Source organism: Pogoniulus pusillus, chromosome 8 (genome assembly GCF_015220805.1).
Source record: "Pogoniulus pusillus isolate bPogPus1 chromosome 8, bPogPus1.pri, whole genome shotgun sequence".
Lineage (NCBI taxonomy): Eukaryota > Metazoa > Chordata > Aves > Piciformes > Lybiidae > Pogoniulus > Pogoniulus pusillus.
Window position 1 is genome coordinate 15,190,006 of NC_087271.1, and position 18,941 is coordinate 15,208,946.

Consider the following 18,941-nt stretch of genomic DNA (forward strand, 5'->3'; position numbering starts at 1 on the left):
ATACATGTGGCATCTCCCAGAATATGGAGCAGATCAGTTTCAAAGTCAGAAATAAAATCTAGGTTGTCTCATGTGCATTATAGTGCACATGTAGTGACATTGTTCCACCATCAGGAAGCTCAGCAAGGCCAAGTGTCAGGTCCTGCACCTGGGTCACAACAATCCCATGGTAAGCAACAGACCTGGGGATGCGTATTTGGAAAGCTGCAACTTAGAAAGGTACCTGAGGGTTCTGGTTGACAGTTGATTAAATTCAAGCCAGCAGTGCCCAAGTGACCAAGAAGGCTAGAAACAGGGTGGGCAGCAGGGACAGGAGGGGACCATGCCCCTGCACTCAGCACTGGGGAGGCCACACCTCCAGTGCTGTGTTCAGTTCTGGGCCTCTCACTGCAGGAAGGACATTGAGGGGCTGGAGTCTGTCCAGAGAAGGACAACGAGGCTGGAGAAGAGCCTGGAACACCTGGGCTATGAGCAGGGGCTTAGGGAACTCGGGGTTCTGGCTGGAGTCTGTCCAGAGAAGGACAACGAGGCTGGAGAAGAGGAGGAGAAGAGGAGGCTGAGGACAGACCTCACTGCTCTCTATAGCTCCCTGAAGGGAGGTTGGAGCGAGGAGTGGGTAGCCTCTGCTCTTTGATAGCAAGAGACAGGAGCAGAGGAAATGGTTCCAAGCTGCCCCAGAGGAGTTTCAGGCTGGATGCTAGGAAATATTTCTTCCCAGAGAGGGTTTTCAGCCATTGGAATGGTCTGCCCAGGGCAGTGCTGCAGTCTCCATCCCTGGAGGTGTTTATGTAGCCTGTGGAGTTGGTGCATAGGGACATGGAGCCTTCAGTGCTGGGTGGAAGGTTGGACTGGGTGAGCTTGGAGGTCTTTTCCAAGTGGATGTTTTCTGTGGTTCTATTAGGCTCCTTGCTGGTGTGCTCATAAAAATTGCAGCAATGTGAAATGGAGGATTCTCTCTACTTGTTACTATTAGGAAACAAGCACCTTTTTGAGTTCATAATATGCTCAATTACCTTACGATTGATCCGTGAATAAATTATAATCAAAACAGACTTACTCACCTTAGCGCTCTCCTGGCTTTTCGTTTCATTGTTGATTCATTATGTTGTCAGCTCTCCATTGGCAGGGTAATGCTTTTTTATATCTGGATAGAGCCAGTTTTAGTGGAAGATATGTTATCTTCAAATGAGGAGGATTTAGCTTTTCTGCTGAGAGCAAATTGATCAATGATGAATCCCTAGAGAAAGTACTGAAACAAAAATCACAGTGTTGCTGGAGATTTGTACAGTTCAGCAGTTAAAAGGCAGCTCTTGAAAGCCTTTGGAGAGGAGAAGGATTTGAATGTTTCTTTTCTTTCTGTAAAATATTCTGGAATAAAGTACTTCAAGCTTCCAGATTTGGGACAATGCAATTATAAACTACAAAATAATACCAGTTAATGGCTTGAAGTTGTCTTTCTTGGAGTGTCATTCTGGCCTTTTCCCTCCAACAGAAACACAGTGAAGTATGTCTGCATAGGGACAGATGGGTGCAAATAGACATCACTGATACGTGTAGACAAGAATTATCTAATTACTCTGCCTGTTGCAACCTCATAAGCACTTGTTATGGTCCACATATTCATATTAATTGTTTTTTTTTCTAGGCAGGTGCTGATATGACACAAGATAGCAGTGCATGGAGAATTTAGTGACATTGGAATACCTGGAAATAAAATAAACTAAACAAACAATAACAAAATCCACCAACCAACCCACCCACAGTTTAGAAAGATTTCACAAGCAAACAGTTAAACTCATGAAGTTCTCTGTTTGTGCTATCACTGGGGACTGTGGTATTAAATCATAGAATTACAGAATCCCAGCATCACTGAGACTGGAACAGACCTTTGAGATCATCCAGTCCAGCTATGACCTAACAGCACAGCGACCAGACCATGACACTGAGTGCCACATCCCAGCTTGCCTTAAACACCTCCAGGGACAGTGACTCCAGCACCTCCCTGGGCAGTCCATTACAGTCTCTAATTCCCCTTTCCATCAGGAATTGCTTCCTGACATCCAACCTAACCCTCTCCTCTTGGCACAAGTTGCCTGGGAGCAGAGCATGACCCCCACCTTACTACAACTTCCCTTCAGGTAGCTGTAGAGAGTGCTAAGGTCCCCCTGAGTCTCCTCTTCTCCCTTGAGCCTCCTCCCCAGTGTTGCTGATTTCCTCTGCCCACGCTCCAGCCCCTCAAGATCTCTCTTGCAGTTAGGGTCTGATGTGGGTTAGAAACTTCACACACACACACGCAATTGGAATTTAGCAGACCAGCTCAGACAACTTGAGAGTAAGATGAAGCTATATTTGCAGCATGGCAACATTTACAAGCAGACAGACACAATATATTTACAAATATATACATTTACATACATTTATAAGCATTTACAATTATATACTAATTAGAAAGAACACAGAAATCAAAACTCCCTCCCAGACAAGCTGCCCAGAAAGGCTCAAAGGTACTCCTCTCTTTCTCCCTCTCTATCTCCCAGACAGACAAACAAAACAAGTAGCAAAGCTTAGGTTGTTTTCAGTGAGCCAAGGTGAATGAAAAGATATTAGAGCAGATCAAAGGAGGAGTGAAAGGCAGCAGTGTCGCAGAACAGACTGGAAGAGGTTATTTGTATTTTGGCTTTTTTTCCCTCTCAGTAAACCAATGAATGATACACAGCTCACCATTATTTTTGCTTCACAACCAATGATCTAGTTTCTCTCATTAAAATATTCCAATTAACCTCAAAAAAACAAGGGCCCAGAGCTGTACACAGTGCTTGAGGTGAGGCCTCCCCAGTGCCAGTACAGGGCAGAATTACAGCCCTAGTGCTGCTGACCACACTGTTCCTGATACAAGTCAAGATGCCATTTGCCTTCTGTGCCAGCTGGGCACACTGATGGTTCATGCCCAGCTGACTATAGAATCATAGAATGGTTTGGGTTGGAAGGGACCTCAAAGCTCATCCAGTTCCACCACCCTGCCATAGGCAGGGACATCTCCCACTAGAACAGGTCCCTCAAGGCCTCATCCAACCTGGCCTTCAACACTTCCAGGGAAGGAGCAGCCACAACCTCCCTGGGCAACCTGTGCCAGTGTCTCACCATCTTTGTGGCCTCCTCTGGATTGGCTCCAACAGTTCCATGTCCTTCTTGTGTTGGGGGCTCCAGAACCACACACAGTACTCCAGGTGGGGTCTCAGGAGAGCAGAGCAAAGAGGCAAAAACCCCTCCCTTGCCCTGCTGGCCACACTGTTCTTGCTGCAGCCCAGGGCATGGTTGCTGTCTGGGCTGCACTCACACTTCTGGCTCATGTTGAGCTAAGCATGTGCTAAGCAGGATATCCTTTACAATGATTAGAGGTGCTTGAATTTTAAACTCTTTTTAACTATCCATCTCTTCAGCAATTACTTCAAGGTGTCCACATTGTCTATATCCATTCATTCACTTCATAAAAGTATTGTTTGCCATTTCGTGTGGTCTTCAGCTGCAAAGTGTTTGAAAGTACAGCTGTGAACATTCAGCAATTTCATCGATGCTTTCTGGACCTGTGCATCACTACATGAGGAAACAAACACTACTAGGTCCTGCAGCTGGGTCGAGGCAATCCCTATCACTCATACAGGCTGGGCAATGACTGGCCTGAGAGCAGCCCTGAGGAGAGAGACTTGGGGGTGCTGATGGATGAGAAGCTCAATATGAGCCATCACTGTGCTCTGCAACCCAGAGAGCAACCAGAGCCTGGGCTGCAGCAAGAGAAGTGTGGGCAGCCTGGCAAGGGAAGTGATCCTCCCCCTCTACTTCACACTGGTGAGACACCACCTGGAGTACTGCGCCCAGTTCTGCAGCCCCTGGTACAAGAGAGATATGAATGTGCTGGAAGGTGTCCAGAGAAGGGCCACAAGGATGATCAGAGGGCTGGAGCTGCTCTCCTATGGGGACAGGCTGAGGGAGTTGGGGCTGTTCAGTCTGGAGAGGAGAAGGCTCCCAGGTGGCCTTATTGTGACCTTCCATTATCTTAAGGGGACTACAAGAAAGATGGTGAGGGACTTTTTAGGCTGTCAGGTAGCAATAGGACTAGGGGGAATGGAACAAAGCTAGAAGTGGGGAGATTCAGACTGGATGTTAGGAGGAAGTTCTTCAGCATGAGATTGGTGAGATCCTGGAAGGGGTTGCCTAAGAAACTCATCCCTGGAGGTGTTTAAGGCCAGGCTGGCTGAGGCTCTAGACAGCCTGATCTAGTGTGAGGTGTCTCTGCCCATGGCAGGGAGGTTGGAACTGGATGATTCTTGTGGTCCCTTCCAACCCTAACTGGCTCTATGATTCTATGAAGTCCTTCCTCAGCTGCCCAGACTGCATTTTCTTGTATTTATCCTTGGAGCAAAGATGGCTGCTTTGTGGTGGCACGTGACGAAACTTCGCCTGCCTCTGAACTATTAGTATCTAAACCACCAGACCATTTAGATGGTCACACAGGCACCTTCTGTTAGGTCAGTGGAAGTTTGTTGTGTATGCCCAAGCCTAGACTATGACCTCAGTCTTTCCGTCAGTATTTTCAGTTCTGTTTCGTCGATTGCTCGATAGAAAAACAGGGAAGCACCGAGTGAGGCTGGCTGTTAGCTTTCTAGCTCAACCATGACTTCGTTTATGTACAAAAGATCCAGGTTACATAGATTCCCTGCACACGTCATCACCAACCATCTGAGCTATGACTTGTCAGAATGTCTGCTGTACATTCCAGCTGGCAGCTAGAGCAGATGTAGAAACCTAAATACTCCATCTCACAACTTAGAAAGTTAATTCATTACATTTTTCACAAAAAGGAATGCTTTTTTTCCCTACACTTTTCCTTAGATCACCTATTTAATTTCAATCTACTCACAGTTTCTGTCTGGAAACTGGAATAGGGGGCATACATTAATAGAACACAGAAGAAAAGGATTTATTCTGCAGTGATTTGCCTCTTCTTCCCAAAGATGATCTTCAATCAGTCAAGTCATGAACAACTGTCTCCTCTCTCTACTACTTCAGCTGAAACCTCAGCAAAATTAGCTCTGCTACCTACTCTGAAAGTCAGCAATTCAATTCCTGGCCAGACAGGGTAGAGCCCAAAAGTGCTCTGTCATCAGGTATCCTGCCCTCTCAAGCCCAAAGTTGTTGGCATCAGCACATCAATTATGGAGAGAAAATAGTTTCTCAGTAACACAGCACTACTTATTCATAGCCAAAGTGTATTTCTAATTGCTGCAGCCTGGCAGACCTACAAGAAGACTTTTTTTATCAAAAGCTGTCTTTTTTTTAGATTTTTGCTACAAGTCTCAGCCTTTCTGAAATTCACAGAAGGAATTGAGTCTGTGTGCACTAGAGCCTATTGACTGGGTTTAAATTAGACAAATTCTGCCATCTACTTAGTTTCCTGTTTAAAATAATTCTGGTTCTGCTATCTTATTTGGCTTTGGAATGTAAGGCCACTGCCTGTCTGCTGCTTGCAGGAATATTTAAAGCCTTATTTTAAGACATCCTGGAACATTCCTTCTCCAAGATCATGTTTGGCAACTGCATAGAAAGGAATTACTGTCTTTATGTCTGCAAAGAAGCTCTTGAACACAACATGCAGAGAGAAGACAAAGTTCCCATTGAATAGGGAAAGCAAGTGCCCCTTGCCAGTGGGCAGACTCAGGCTACATCTGGGTGTGGGACAGATGGGGTCTGCAGCATCCCCTGTGGTTCTGCTCCTGCATTTGCACTGGCCCACACTACGGCTCTGACCCAGATTCCAGGAGGTCATCTTTTTGGAGAGCCCCACAAGACTACAAGTCTTGTTTTTTCCTTGAAGTTAAAAATGTGTTGTGGCCACTAATCAAGTCTCAGAAGCAGGGAAGCATTTCAAGGACCTCATCCTCTGGCTGTAGGCTCAAAACTAGTACCCAAGAAAGCTTTTACTGGTCACAGCAAAAGGTCTAGGGTCTCAACGTTTGGTGTCATGAGCAGCAGAACTCAGCGAGGAAATTTTCTCCTAAGGATCAGTAGAATAGCAGCACAACCTCTCCTGGACAGGCTTCATTAAAAAAAAAAAATCTAAATTTTTAAATAATTCTAGTTTAAAAATTCACATTGAAATTCTCTCTTAAAAAATTGATAAGCACAGCAACACTGTATCTTGTTTGATATGCTCTTTGAGGCTGTATTATTAGCGTGAATTAATGCTAGCAGCTTCTGAGGCTGTGGATCCCCTGTCACTACCTGCTAGTTTCTGCAGTAAAGCAGCAGCTTCTGAACAGGCATTAGGTAGTGAGATAAAGACATTTTGGAGAATAGTGAACTGGTTTCAGAGGAGGAAGGGCATGGTCTTTTGCAATAAGCCAGAATCCAGTGTTCTACCCTTTTTCATTCACCCAGATCCATGGTTGAGGCAGACTACAGTTGTCCATATCTCTGCTAGGTACCCAAAAGGACTTTTTTTTTTCATGAACCTGGGGGCCTGATGAAATCTGAACCAGCAGTTTCGTATCCTTGGATAAGACGTGAGTTCACAGGATCAGAGGATGTTAGGGGTAGGAAGGGACCTCTGGACATCTTCCAGTCCAACCCCCCTGCCAGAGCAGGACCAGAGAATCCAGTGCAGGTCGCCACATCCAGACAGGGCTGGAAAGGCTCCACAGAAGGAGGCTCCACAACCTCCCTGCGCAGCCTGTGCCAGTGCTCTGGGACCCTTACAGGCAAGAAGTTCTTCCTCATGTTGAGCTGGAACTTCCTGGGCTGCAGTTTCCACCCCTTTCCCCTTGTCCTATGCCAGAGCACAAGTGAGCAGAAGCTGCCCTTGTGCATTCATTCCTGATCCCCAGCCCTTAGGTATTTACAGACACTGCTCAGATCCCCTCTCAGCCTTCTCCTCTGCAGATTAAGCAGCCCCAGGGCTCTCAGCCTTTCTTCATCAGGCAGTGCTGCAGTCTCTTCAGCATCCCTGTAGCCCTGTGCTGGACTCTCTCCAGCAGATTCCTGACCCTCTTGAACTGGGGAGCCCAGAACTGGATGCAATATTCCAGGTGAGGCCTCATTAAGGCAGAGCAGAGGGGGAGGAGAACCTCCATGGATCTTCAAGTTCTTTCCTCGAGTTGAAGAGTTAAATGTTGCAGAAAGGAATGCATATGGAACCTAGACTAAGTTAGGAGATTAAAATGTGTATCAGTTCATTTGGTGTTAGTAAGTAAGGCTAATGCCTTACTCTGACAGGTCAAGACAGTCTTCTCTGAAATGGAAAAAAATATGTTTGTAACTTTCCAAAGCTATGCATTGATAGAATCACAGAATGGTTTAGGTTGGAAGAGGCCTCAAAGATCTGATATAAACAGATATCCATACCAATATTCCTAAACATGTGTGGAACCCTTCTAAGTAAACTAACAGCTTTATGATACCTTTCCAGACACTACAGAAATAAGGGTACCAACTTGAATTATTTAACATAATACATTTTTATACATAAACAAGTAGGCAATGGGAAAATATGAGGCCATTGTAGGCTGACCTGCAATTCAGCAGTTTATTTCTGCTGTGATATATTAATATTTTAATATTCAACATACATTTTCAAGTTCATATTTGATTTTTATTCACATCTTGCTCTGGTATGGTCCCACTGATTTCAATTTCAGCTTCCTGAATAAGAAATGTGTCACACTCAGAAGGACTCAGGATCTTGCCCTTGGGATTGGACTCACCTTTTGCTTCACAGAATTACAGAATGTCAGGGACTGGAAGGGACCTTGACAGCTCATACAGTCCACCCCCCTGTGCCAGAGCAGGATCACCTAGACCAGATGACACAGGAACACATCCAGGCAGCTCTTGAGTATCTCCAGAGAGGAGACTCCACAGCCACCCTGGACAGCCTGTTCCAGGGCTCTGTCATCCTCATAGGAAAAAGTCTTTCTTGATGTTTCCATGGAACTTCCTATGCCTCAGCTTCCACCATTGCTCCTTCTCTTGCCATTGGGCACCACCCAGTAGAGCCTGGCTCCAGTCTCTTGGCATTCACCTTTACATCTTTCTAACCAGGGATGAGGTCACCCCTCAGGCTCCTCCTCTCCAAGCAGCACAGCCCCAGATCCCTGTAAGGTCTGACCTTGTAACAGAGATGTTCCATTCCGTTAACCATTTTCATGCCTCTGTGCTGGACTCTCTAATGCAGTTCTGTGTCCCAGAACAGGACACAGTACTCCAGATGCAGCCTCACCAGAGAAGAGTAGAGGAGCAGGAGAACCTTTCTCGACCTACTAACCATAGCCATTTTAATTCACCCTAGAATAGCATTGGTCAACTTTACATATTTACAACCAGGAAAGAGGTCACCCCTCAGGCTCCTCTTCTCGAGTCCCAGCTCCCTCAGGCTCTCCTCCTAAGGCATCATCACATTTCCTGATTTGTGTTTTCAGAAACTCCCCAGTTTTGGACCTTACCTGGAAGAACGGAAGAAGATAATAGCTGAGAACAAGACTAAACTGAAGACAGCGAGTGTGTCTGCTATGCTTCCAGAGAAAAAGCATTTCATTCCAAAGAAGCCCGTTCCAGCAATCAAGGTAAAATAAAAATCCTTTCCTAGGCATAAGAAATGATTAGCCATCAGGCAGCTGACATGCACAGTAATCTCTAGCAGTTTGAGTTGGTTATTACTGTTTTTAAGCTTGTTAGAGGGTATCAAAGACAACTATTATGCAGATTTCCCAGCTTTTAAGCAAAATGGATGGGGAATGATTGGGGGTGTAGCTGTATAGGTATTTCCCCAATGTGATTGTTTAAAATGATGATATTGAGGCAACGGAACAGTAATTGTAGAACAGAGCATGAGTGATGCTGTGAAGAACAGAACTGTTGGAGCCAGTCCAGAGAGGCCATGAAGATGCTCAAAGGGCTGGAGAAGCCCTGCTATAAGGACAGGCTACGAGAGTTGGGGCTCTGCAGCCTGGATAAGAGAAGGCATCAAGGAGACCTTGTAGTGGCCTCCCAGTATCTGAAGGGGACTACAAGAGCACTGGGGAGGGACTATTTAAAAGGTCCTGTAATGACAGGATGAAGAGTAATGGGTTTAAACTGGAAGAGGGGAGATTGAACCTGGATGTTAGGGAGAAGTTCTTTGCAGTGAGGGTGGTGAGACCCTGTTACAGGTTGCCCAGGGACATTGTGGCTGCTCCCTCCCTGGAGATGTTGAAGGCCAGGCTGGGTGAGGCCTTGAGCAACCTGTTCTATGGGAAGTGTCCCTGCCTATGGTGGGGGGGTTGGAACTGGATGATCTCTGAGGTCCCTTCCAACCTAAACCATTCTGTGAATTCTTTCAGTTGGAATGCAACCATATGAGCTTGGTTTTGCATTATGCCTTTGGGGGTGTGCTAAACACCTCCATCTCTCAGTCAGGAGCAGTGGAAATGGTTGGTGTTCAGTACACAGGAAAGTTGTGTCCTAGGTTTTCAGACTGAACTTTTAAAGCTGGGGAATGCTTACCTAAGTAGCTGATCCACCGTCTACAATAAGTAAATGTCAAGGTGAAAATAAAACCTCTGACCCCATCTACTGCATAATCCATAGGCAGGAGCTTTTCCTTTCCCCAGGTAGCCAATAAATGTCAATAAAATGAAGCCGGAGAAGGTAATTGTTCTAGGGTTTCACATTAGACTTTATTTAAACTTCATGGCTGAATACGAAGGAGTAGCAGGCAAAATAATGTGAAAATTCCGCCTGTTCAGTTTGTTCACAGGATCAGAGGATGTTAGGGGTAGGAAGGGACCTCTGGACATCTTCCAGTCCAAACCCCCTGCCAGAGCAGGATTACACAGGAGCACATTCAGACAGGGCTGGAAAGGCTCCACAGAAGGAGACTCCACAACCTCCCTGCGCAGCCTGTGCCAGTGCTCTGGGACCCTTACAGGCAAGAAGTTCTTCCTCATGTTGAGCTGGAACTTCCTGGGCTGCAGTTTCCATCCTTTTCCCCTTGTCCTATGCCAGAGCACAAGTGAGCAGAAGCTGCCCCTGTGCATTCATTCCTGATCCCCAGCCCTTAGGTATTTACAGACACTGCTCAGATCCCTTCTCAGCCTTCTCCTCTGCAGGCTAAGCAGCCCCAGGGCTCTCAGCCTTTCCTCATCATGCAGTGCTGCAGTCCCTTCAGCATCCCTGTAGCCCTGTGCTGGACTCTCTCCAGCAGATCCCTGTCCCTCTTGAACTGGGAAGCCCAGAACTGGATGCAATATTCCAGGTGGGGCCTCACCAGGGCAGCACAGAGCAGGGTGGAAAGAGAACTTCCCTCAATTTGGACACACTCTGCTTATTGCACCCGAAGACCCCACTGTCATTTTTGGCCACCAGAGCACATTGCTGTCCATACAGAACTTGTCCACCAGCACTGCCAGGTCCTTCTCCACAGGGCTGCTCTCCAGCAGATCACCTCCCAACCTGTACTGGTGCAGAGTATTGTTCCTTTCCAGGTGCAGGACTTTGTCTTCCTCATACAGGTGAGATTATCAGAGGTCTACAGATAGGTGACTTCCACCCTGTGATTAGACCTGTACATCTAATATTCTTCATATACGGAGTCGTACAGGAACATGCAGCTTGGAAAAAACTCTCAGGATCACCAAGTCCATCTGGACCTTTGCAAAATACTTCTTGCAAAAATATAACCAAAGATAAAATCTCACACTAGCAATGGCTCAAAATAACACAGAATTCCCATGCAAATTGTGCAGCCTAGGAACACATGCGGCACACTCTGCTAACTGGGAGAGCTGCAAAACCAGCCGAGGGGTAATTTTTAGTCCCCATTCCTGTCTCAGTTAAAATAGTTTATCATTTCTGTAGATCTCTACCAGATTTTTTGGGCTGCTTCTTTCGGTTTCTCTCACGCTGCTGAAAATGTCTCCCCTCCTTTTGTGCTGAGCTTCCCTTCTTTATGCATACAAAAAGTTCCCAAGAACAGCAATCTGCTCTTTGTTTTGTTCTGTCTCTCCCCTGCCCCTCCCCTGCTATGATGGGCATTTTCAAAGCTTGCTTGGCCTCAGAGATTTTATGGTCCTGCTCTATTTGCAGGCAGAGTATTGATGTAGGGAAAAAGAGAAAGAAGAAGCAACAGCCAATAACTGCATTTTCAATTAGATAGCTTACTTCTGAAAAGAGCAGAAACCCAAAAAACCTGACACCATCCAAAAGCAAATAAAGCAAATGAGAGAAAAAGTTTAGCAAGTGGGAAAAACAGACATAAAGCCTTGGGGGAAAAAAAATAAAACAAACAACTCACCATAAATAAAAAGTTGAGGTCAATAATTTATCAAGTCTAACTCCAAGTACAAAAGCAAAAAAGAACCAAGGCGTAGGAGACAGTCTAAAAACGAAGCAAAGACGTCCTACTGCAGGGAGGAGGGAGATGAATTCCCCCAAACAAAAATCTTCTGTTTCTAAAGACATTATAAATACTTTTGTGTGGTGTCTATGAGGAGCTTCTCAGCCAGAGGAATTAGATTAGCATTCTCCTCGCTCCTTCATTTAAATGAGACTGGAGAAGAATGAAGCCATTAGAAGACGGGAGGGACCACCAAGATGATCTTGCCAGTCTTTCAGTCTGACCAGCTCTTTAGAAGGGAATGCTTTAGTCAGGAGTAGAAACATAGCAGCGAGAGACACCCATTGAAAAAGAGGAAAACACTTGGATCTTGCTTGAAGCAGGGAACATAACACTGCAAAGGAAAGCTTTAGTAAAGTTTATTATTAATAGATCCATGTGGAGAAAATCTGCCAGGAAGATTCAGAACATTCATTAGGGAAGCTTAATTAAAAAAAAAAAAAAATAGAAAAGGTGACTTATCTGATACCCTTTCTTGATCAAGAATTCTTCACAGACAGAGGCAGAGGAGCTTGGTCTTGAGTGATTTCCAACAAATTTTCACACTTAGAATTTCAAATCTCAGCCCATCTCTGAGCAGTTCTGTCTTATAGGTTGAACTTGGTCATCATAGAATCATAGAATCAGTCAGGGTTGGAAGGGACCAGAATGGTCATCCAATTCCAACCCCCCCTGCTATGGACAGGGACACCTCACACTAAATCAGGCTGTCCAGAGCCTCATCCAGCCTGGCCTTAAACACCTCCAAGGATGAGGCTTCCACCACCCTGGGCAACCCCTTCCGGAGTCTCGCCACCCTCATGATGGAGAACTTCTTCCTAACATCCAGTCTGAATCTACCCATTTCTAGCCTTGTTCCATTCTCCCCAGTCCTATCACTACCTGGCAGCCTAAAAAGTCCCTCCCCAGCTCTCTTGTAGCGGGAGGATCACTTCCCTCCCCCTGCTGCCCACACTTCTCTTGCTGCAGCCCAGGCTCTGGTTCCTCTCTGGGCTGCAAGTGCACACTGACAGCTCTTATTGAGCTTCTCATCCACCAGCACCCCCAAGTCCCTCTGCTCAGGGCTGCTCTCAAGCCAGTCATTGCCCAGCCTATATTGGTGCTTGGGATTACCTCGAGCCAGATGCAGATGATCTCAAAGTTCTTTTCCAACCTGACTGATTCTGTGATTCTTTCTTGGACAAGCCTCTAGCCAGAGGAAAGAATACATTCTGTCAGTTCAGACTGGGGTATCAGGGACTGGGGCTGGTCAGCTCCTCTAGGTAGGCCCAGCCTAACTGTAGTTCCCTGGAGCAGTGAAGAGGTGTACCTGAAGGATGAATGGACCCAAGGGATGGCTGCCCTTGGAAGTGCTGTGACCTCTGCTTTGGCTGCTTGTGTTTTTGGAAGGTTGCTGCAAAATTCCTGATGCCTGCCCAGAACTCCCTCATCTGTTTAATCAGCTCTTGGGCTGTGATATGTAAATTCCAACATTTGTTTAAATTCCACGTGCTGACAAAATGCCTTTTTTTAATAGATTTAAAACCCCTCTGTGATTACCCAAAACCTAATTGAATTTTTGGATGGCTTTTCCCATGGATTTTCTCTTTATTTTCTCTATTTTAAAATAGTAATTGAAACTGCATACTCTGATATTCAGCTGACTTGTCTGTAATATCACATATGGATATTTTCTTTTCAGTTGCATTTTGATACAGCTCCCACACAGGTATTTGTCTACCTCAGATTACCTCCTTGTTAATTTCTTTCCTTCTGCATTTCAGTGGGGTTTTTTTTTTTTTGTTTGTTTGGTTTGGTTTGGAAATTGTTTTTTATTTTTTTTCCTATTAATTTTCCTTTCAGGGTCCATACTATAATACTTGGTCATCATTTATCTTAAGTTTTTTTTCATCCACAAGCCTTCACAGAATCACAGAATTGACAGGGGCCTGAAAGAGACCTCCACAGCTCATCCAGTCCAACCTCTCTGCCAGAGCAGGGTCACCCAGACCAGATCACACAGGGACACAAGAAGCAGGCAGCTCTTAAGTATCTCCAAAGAGGGAGACTCCTTGGGCAGCCTGTTCCAGGGCTCTGTCACCTTCACAGGGAAAAAAAAAGCTTCTTCTTGTTTCCATGGACCTTTCTATGCCTTAACTTCTATTACTGCCCCTTGTCCTGTCACTGGGCATCACCCAGCAGAGCCTGGCTCCAGCCTCTTGCCACTCACATTTACATCTTTATAACCAGGAATGAGGTCACCCCTCAGGCTCCTCCTCTCCAAGCAGCACAGCCCCAGCTCCCTCAGGCTCTCCTCCTAAGGAAGATGTTCCATTGCCATTAGCATTTCTGTGGCTCTGTGCTGCACTCTCTCAGGCAGGTCCCTGAGGTTCTTCTTGAACTGAAGGGCCCAGAACTGGACACAATATTCCAAATGCAGCCTCAGTAGTAGAGAGTAGAGTAATAGAGTAGAGTAGAGAGGCAGGAGAACCTCTCTCCACCTACTAACCACAGTCTTTCTAATCCACCCCTTCTTGGCCACCAGAGCACATTGCTGGCTCATGCTCATCCTTCCATCCACCAGGACCCCCAGGTCCTTTTCCCCTTCACTGCTCTCCAGCAGCTCAGTCCCCAACCTATCCTGGTCCCTGGTATAGTTCTTTCCCAGGTGCAGGACTCTACCCTTGACTTTGTTGAACTTCATTCTCTTTCTCCCTGCTCAGCACTCCAGCCTGTCCAGGTCTGGCTGAATAGCAGAACAATCCTCCTGTGTGGCATCCACTCCACTCAGTTTGGTGTCAGGAGCAAACTTGCTGACTCTGCACGCTGTATCCTCATCCAGGTCATTAAACAGAACTGGTCCCATTAAACAGAACTGGTCCTGGGGATCTCCACCAGCTACAGCCCTCTTACTGGACTCCATCCCTTTGACCACGACTCTCTGAGTTCTTTTCACAGCTCCCATCCATCTAACTACCCTGTGAGTCTTTGCTATAGAGATTGCCCTGATTGGTAGTTTAAAGACTCTGCTCTGTTTATCTTTTTAGCTAGGACATGAGAGGTGGTTCCACCTGCTGGAAAAACATCCACAGAGCTCCTCAAACTTCAGTTCCTTGTGTTTGGGCCTGGTGTGTACTGCTATGTTTCCATGGTCTTTCATGCATACATATATGCCAGACTTCTTTTGCTGCTGCTGTGAACACCCAGCTAGAAGGCAGCACCTTGGGAGGCATCTGGCTGCATTTAGTCTAGTGCTGTGTTTAATCTGTGAAATGCTCACCGAGAGGTGAGGTATTCTGTTCTAGGAACATTATTATTATACCCTAAGTATGTAGTGCTTGGATCCTTCCTGGTATCTATTTGGGTAGTTCAACTTGAGTAGTTTTTAGCTTCTTCTTGCCCGCCTGGAAAAAAAGTGTATTGTAATCTTTATGGTAAATGTGGAATTGTTGCATATTTCAAGTTGAATGCATGTGTCTCCCGTAATTTATGGGACTCTAGGTCTGCTTCTCCCAAGTATTTGCTCCAACATGAATCACAGCAATAATCTCACCTGCAGTAGCCCATAATGTTCCTTTCTCTATCACAGTGCCCCAGAGGATATTCTCATTGCCTGTGACAGTTTAAGTAAATGGGGAGTCCAAACCTCCTTTTTCCTTCCCTGCTCTGCCTGTAGGATTGTCTCAAGTGAGAATAGAATAGAATAGAATAGAATAGAATAGAATAGAATAGAATAGAATAGAATAGAATAGAATAGAATAGAACAGAAATGCTGGTGTTCACCCCCAGAGTAACAACTGTAACACCAATGTGGTTAGATAATTGTTCTCCAGATGATCTTTCTTGCCGTGACACAGTGACTTATATGCTAACTTGGAAGAGGTGTGCATAGCTATCTTAGTTAAGATTAGTACATGTGGAAGGCACAGATAGGCTTGAGGTTATGTGTGAGGTACAGATAGGTTAAACTTATGTAAACTACTTGTAGGCTCAGCCTCCTCTGGCCAGCAGACCCTGCCTCCTGCAGCTGCATGTGGGGGCTGTCATCACCGCCTTAGTTCCTGCCTCGGGGATGGACTCAAGGACACTTTGCAGCAAGGGTTGCTCATGCTTATCAATTCATGTCCTTCTGCTAGCAAGAAATCCGTCCACACAGAAATTAAGTTTTTCAACTGTAACTACAATGATCATCTAATCCAACTGCTTGACCAGTTCAGAGTTGACCGTAACTTAGATCATGTTATTAAAGATGACAAGGTGCTGATAAGGGTGGGTCATCAGCCATCTCTCTAGGAAGTCTGTTGCAGTGTTTGACCACCCTATTAGTAAAGAAATGCTTCCTAATGTCCAGTGAACCTCCTCAGGGGCAGCTATGAGCCATTCCCATATAATCTGACCCTAAATATTGGGAAAAAGAGATTTGCATCTCCCTCTCCATCTTCTCCCCTCAGTAAGCTGCAGAGAGTGATGAATTTGCCACCCAGCCTTCTTTTCTCCAAACCAGACAAATCCAGACTCATTACCTGCTCCTCACACAACATTCCTTCCATTCCTTTCACCACCTTTGTATTCCTACTCTGTAGTACTCTGTCCAAGTACCTAACATCCTTCTGAAATGGTGGGACCTGGAACTGCAGATGGGGCTGAAGGTGAGACCACACCACTGCTGCATGGCCAAGATGGAATCACTCTGCCCTAGGTGTACATGCCTGGACTTGTGATGTTTTATCTCATTAATCCTTGCCTGGTGCCCTGGTCCATCTATAAAACACCTATGAAGTTCCTTCGATTTTCTTCAGTGTACCTTCAGATAAAATCTGTGCTAAGTCAGTAGCCTTCTGATTCAAATCTGAACCACACACAAGCATCATGTCTAAAGCAGAAAAGTAACACACTGTGCCCTCTTAATTTGCTGACTCTTCTGGGCAGTGAGCTGAGGGGGTCCAGCGTGTCCAGAGAAGGGCAATGAGGCTGGAGAAGGGCCTGGAGCACCTGGGCTACGAGGAGGGGCTGAGGGAGATGGGGGTGTTCAGGCTGGAGAAGAGGAGGCTGAGGGCAGACCTCACTGCTCTCTATCGCTCCCTGCAGGGAGGTTGGAGCAAGGAGGGGGCAGCCTCTGCTCCTTGGCGGCATGGGACAGAAGCAGAGGAAATGGTTCCAAGCTGCCCCAGGGGAGGTTCAGGCTGGATGCTAGGAAACATTTCTTCCCAGAGAGGGTTCTCAGTCACTGGAATGGTCTGCCCAGGGCAGTGTTGCAGTCTCCATCTCTGGAGGTGTTTAAGCAGCCTGTGGAGCTGGTGCTTAGGGACACGGTTTAGTGTTGAGCCTTCAGTGCTGGGTGTAAGTTTGGACTGGGTGAGCTTGGAGATCTCTTCCAAGCAGATGCTTTCTGTGATTCTGTATTCCATCTCTTTTCCCTTTTTTTTGTGTTGTTTAGCCAACCTGCAGTCCCCTGCCATGGCTGCTAAATTTCAGAACTCTCTAGTGTCAGAGGTCTGTGTCACAGGCCTTACTGAAACAGAACATTTGCCAGCTGGGTTGTTTTTTATTGCAGCACAGTCTTCATAAAGAATTGTGGCACATTCACAAAGCACAATTATCATTACAGAAGCCATACTGAATTGTGAGGTAAAGGTTTATTTGAGTTCTTTGTAAGTCCCTCTTTAGCTGGTGGTACTGCAACTGCTTCACTTGCTTTACTGCTACAAGGTTTAGAGGTCCCTAAATCCCAGAGCACATTTAATAACCTTTTCTGGCTCTTGGCAAAGCATCTGTGATCTTTCAAAGTAAAGTTAGTTTTAACAAGGTTAGATATTTTTCCTAGGCACTTTACTGTAGATTGACTTTGGTCGGGCACCCTCGGACACTGGTGACTTTTTGTTGTTGTTGTTGTTATTGTTGTTTAATCCATAAATATTTTTTTCCTAACATTTCTTATTTGCATCTCTCTCTGTATGACCTTGCTACCAAAAAAGAACAGGTGGGATGCAGGCATCAACCTGATGACAATAAGCACTGCTACAAAGAGTCACTGGCTTTCTTTGCAACATTTCCTCCCTTGCCTGTGCTCTTTCCATGTCCTAGCGAGGACATTTCTGCACTGCCCCTTCTTGTTTCACAACCTATTGAACCCTGAGAACTGCCCAAGCACCCCATGAGCAGTAATGAACCTCTGGGGTACTTTGGATTGAGTGTACAGCTTTGCTGTATAAACACCAGGTGTTTTGTTAGGAGATTTTGTATTCCTTGATGGTGAATTGGCTTTGGCATTTGTGCTGTGGTCAGTGATCCCTTGGAGACCTGAAGACGAGAGGCTGTGGCTTGTCACAACTGGCAAACCTCTGTTGGTAACCTAATCCTGCTTTCCTTAGATGCTACTGTGAGCCGTGAGTTTTAGTTAGTCCAAGTGCCAGGTTCTGCACTTTGGCTTCAACAACCCCATGCAGCACTACAGGCTGAAGACAGAGTGGCTGGAGGGCAGCCAGGCAAAGAGGGACCTGAGGGTACTGGTTGGCAGCTGAACGTGAGCCAGCAGTGTGCCCAGGTGGGCAAGAAGGCCAATGGCATCCTGGACTGTATCAGGAACAGTGTGGCCAGCAGGAGCAGGGCAGTCCTTCTGCCCCTGTACTCAGCACTGGTTAGGCCACGCCTTGAGTACTGTGTCCAGTTCTGGGTCCCTCAGTTTAAGAAAAATGTTGAGGTGCTTGAACATGTCCAGAGAAGGGCAGCAAGGCTGGTGAGGGGGCTGGAGCACAGCCCTGTGAGGAGAGGCTGAGGGAGCTGGAGGTGTTCAGCCTGGAGAAGAGGAGGCTTAGGGCAGACTTCATTGCTCTCTACAATTACCTGAAGGGAGGCTGTAGCCAGGTGGGGTTGGTCTCTTCTGCCAGGCACCTAGTAGCACTACAAGAGGACACAGCCTCAAGCTGTGCCAGGACAGGTTCATGCTGGATCTTAGGAGGAAGTTCTTCACAGCAAGAGTGATTGGCATTGGAATGGGCTTCCCAGGGAGGTGGTGGAGTCACTATCCCTGGAGGTGTTTAAGAGAAGGCTGGATGAGGCACTTAAGTGCCATGGTTTTGTTAATCAGAAGGGTTAGGTGATAGGTTGGACTTGATGACCTCAGAGGTCTTTTCCAACCTGGTTACTTCTGTGATTCTGTGATTCAAGTGCACAAAGTTCCTAGTCAGTGATGCTTACTCCTGACCATGGGGTCACATAAAAAACATCTTAACTCAAAAGTGTGCTGAGAGGACATGCACCTGTGTTTCCTTCAAACTTGCTACATCAGATGCAGTACTGTGTTGTGTAGAGTCCTGTGATGCTCTAGTGTCTCTAGAGCTCAGTGTGGCCTGCAGAAGATGGACACAGCAGGTGTGCAAGGAGGACTACATGAGCCATCAGTTGTATTTACAAATAAAGTTTTACCAATTCAATGGATAAAGAAAAGTCAATCTCCATAAAATGTTTGCCAATGACACCAAGCTGTGTGGTGTGACTGACAGCTGGAGGGAAGGAGTCCATCCAGAGGGACCTTGAC

General features: G+C 46.1%; 1 protein-coding gene across 2 annotated transcripts in view; it reads left to right on the forward strand.

Moving 5' to 3' along the window:
- Nucleotides 1-18,941, forward strand: part of DPYD (dihydropyrimidine dehydrogenase) — a 647,138-nt gene that overhangs the window by 612,108 nt on the left and 16,089 nt on the right. For both annotated transcript variants that reach the window (XM_064147329.1, XM_064147330.1), the window contains one exon: nt 8,472-8,615. In XM_064147329.1, the coding sequence (XP_064003399.1) occupies nt 8,472-8,615 (144 nt within the window). The remainder of the gene's footprint in view (nt 1-8,471; nt 8,616-18,941) is intronic.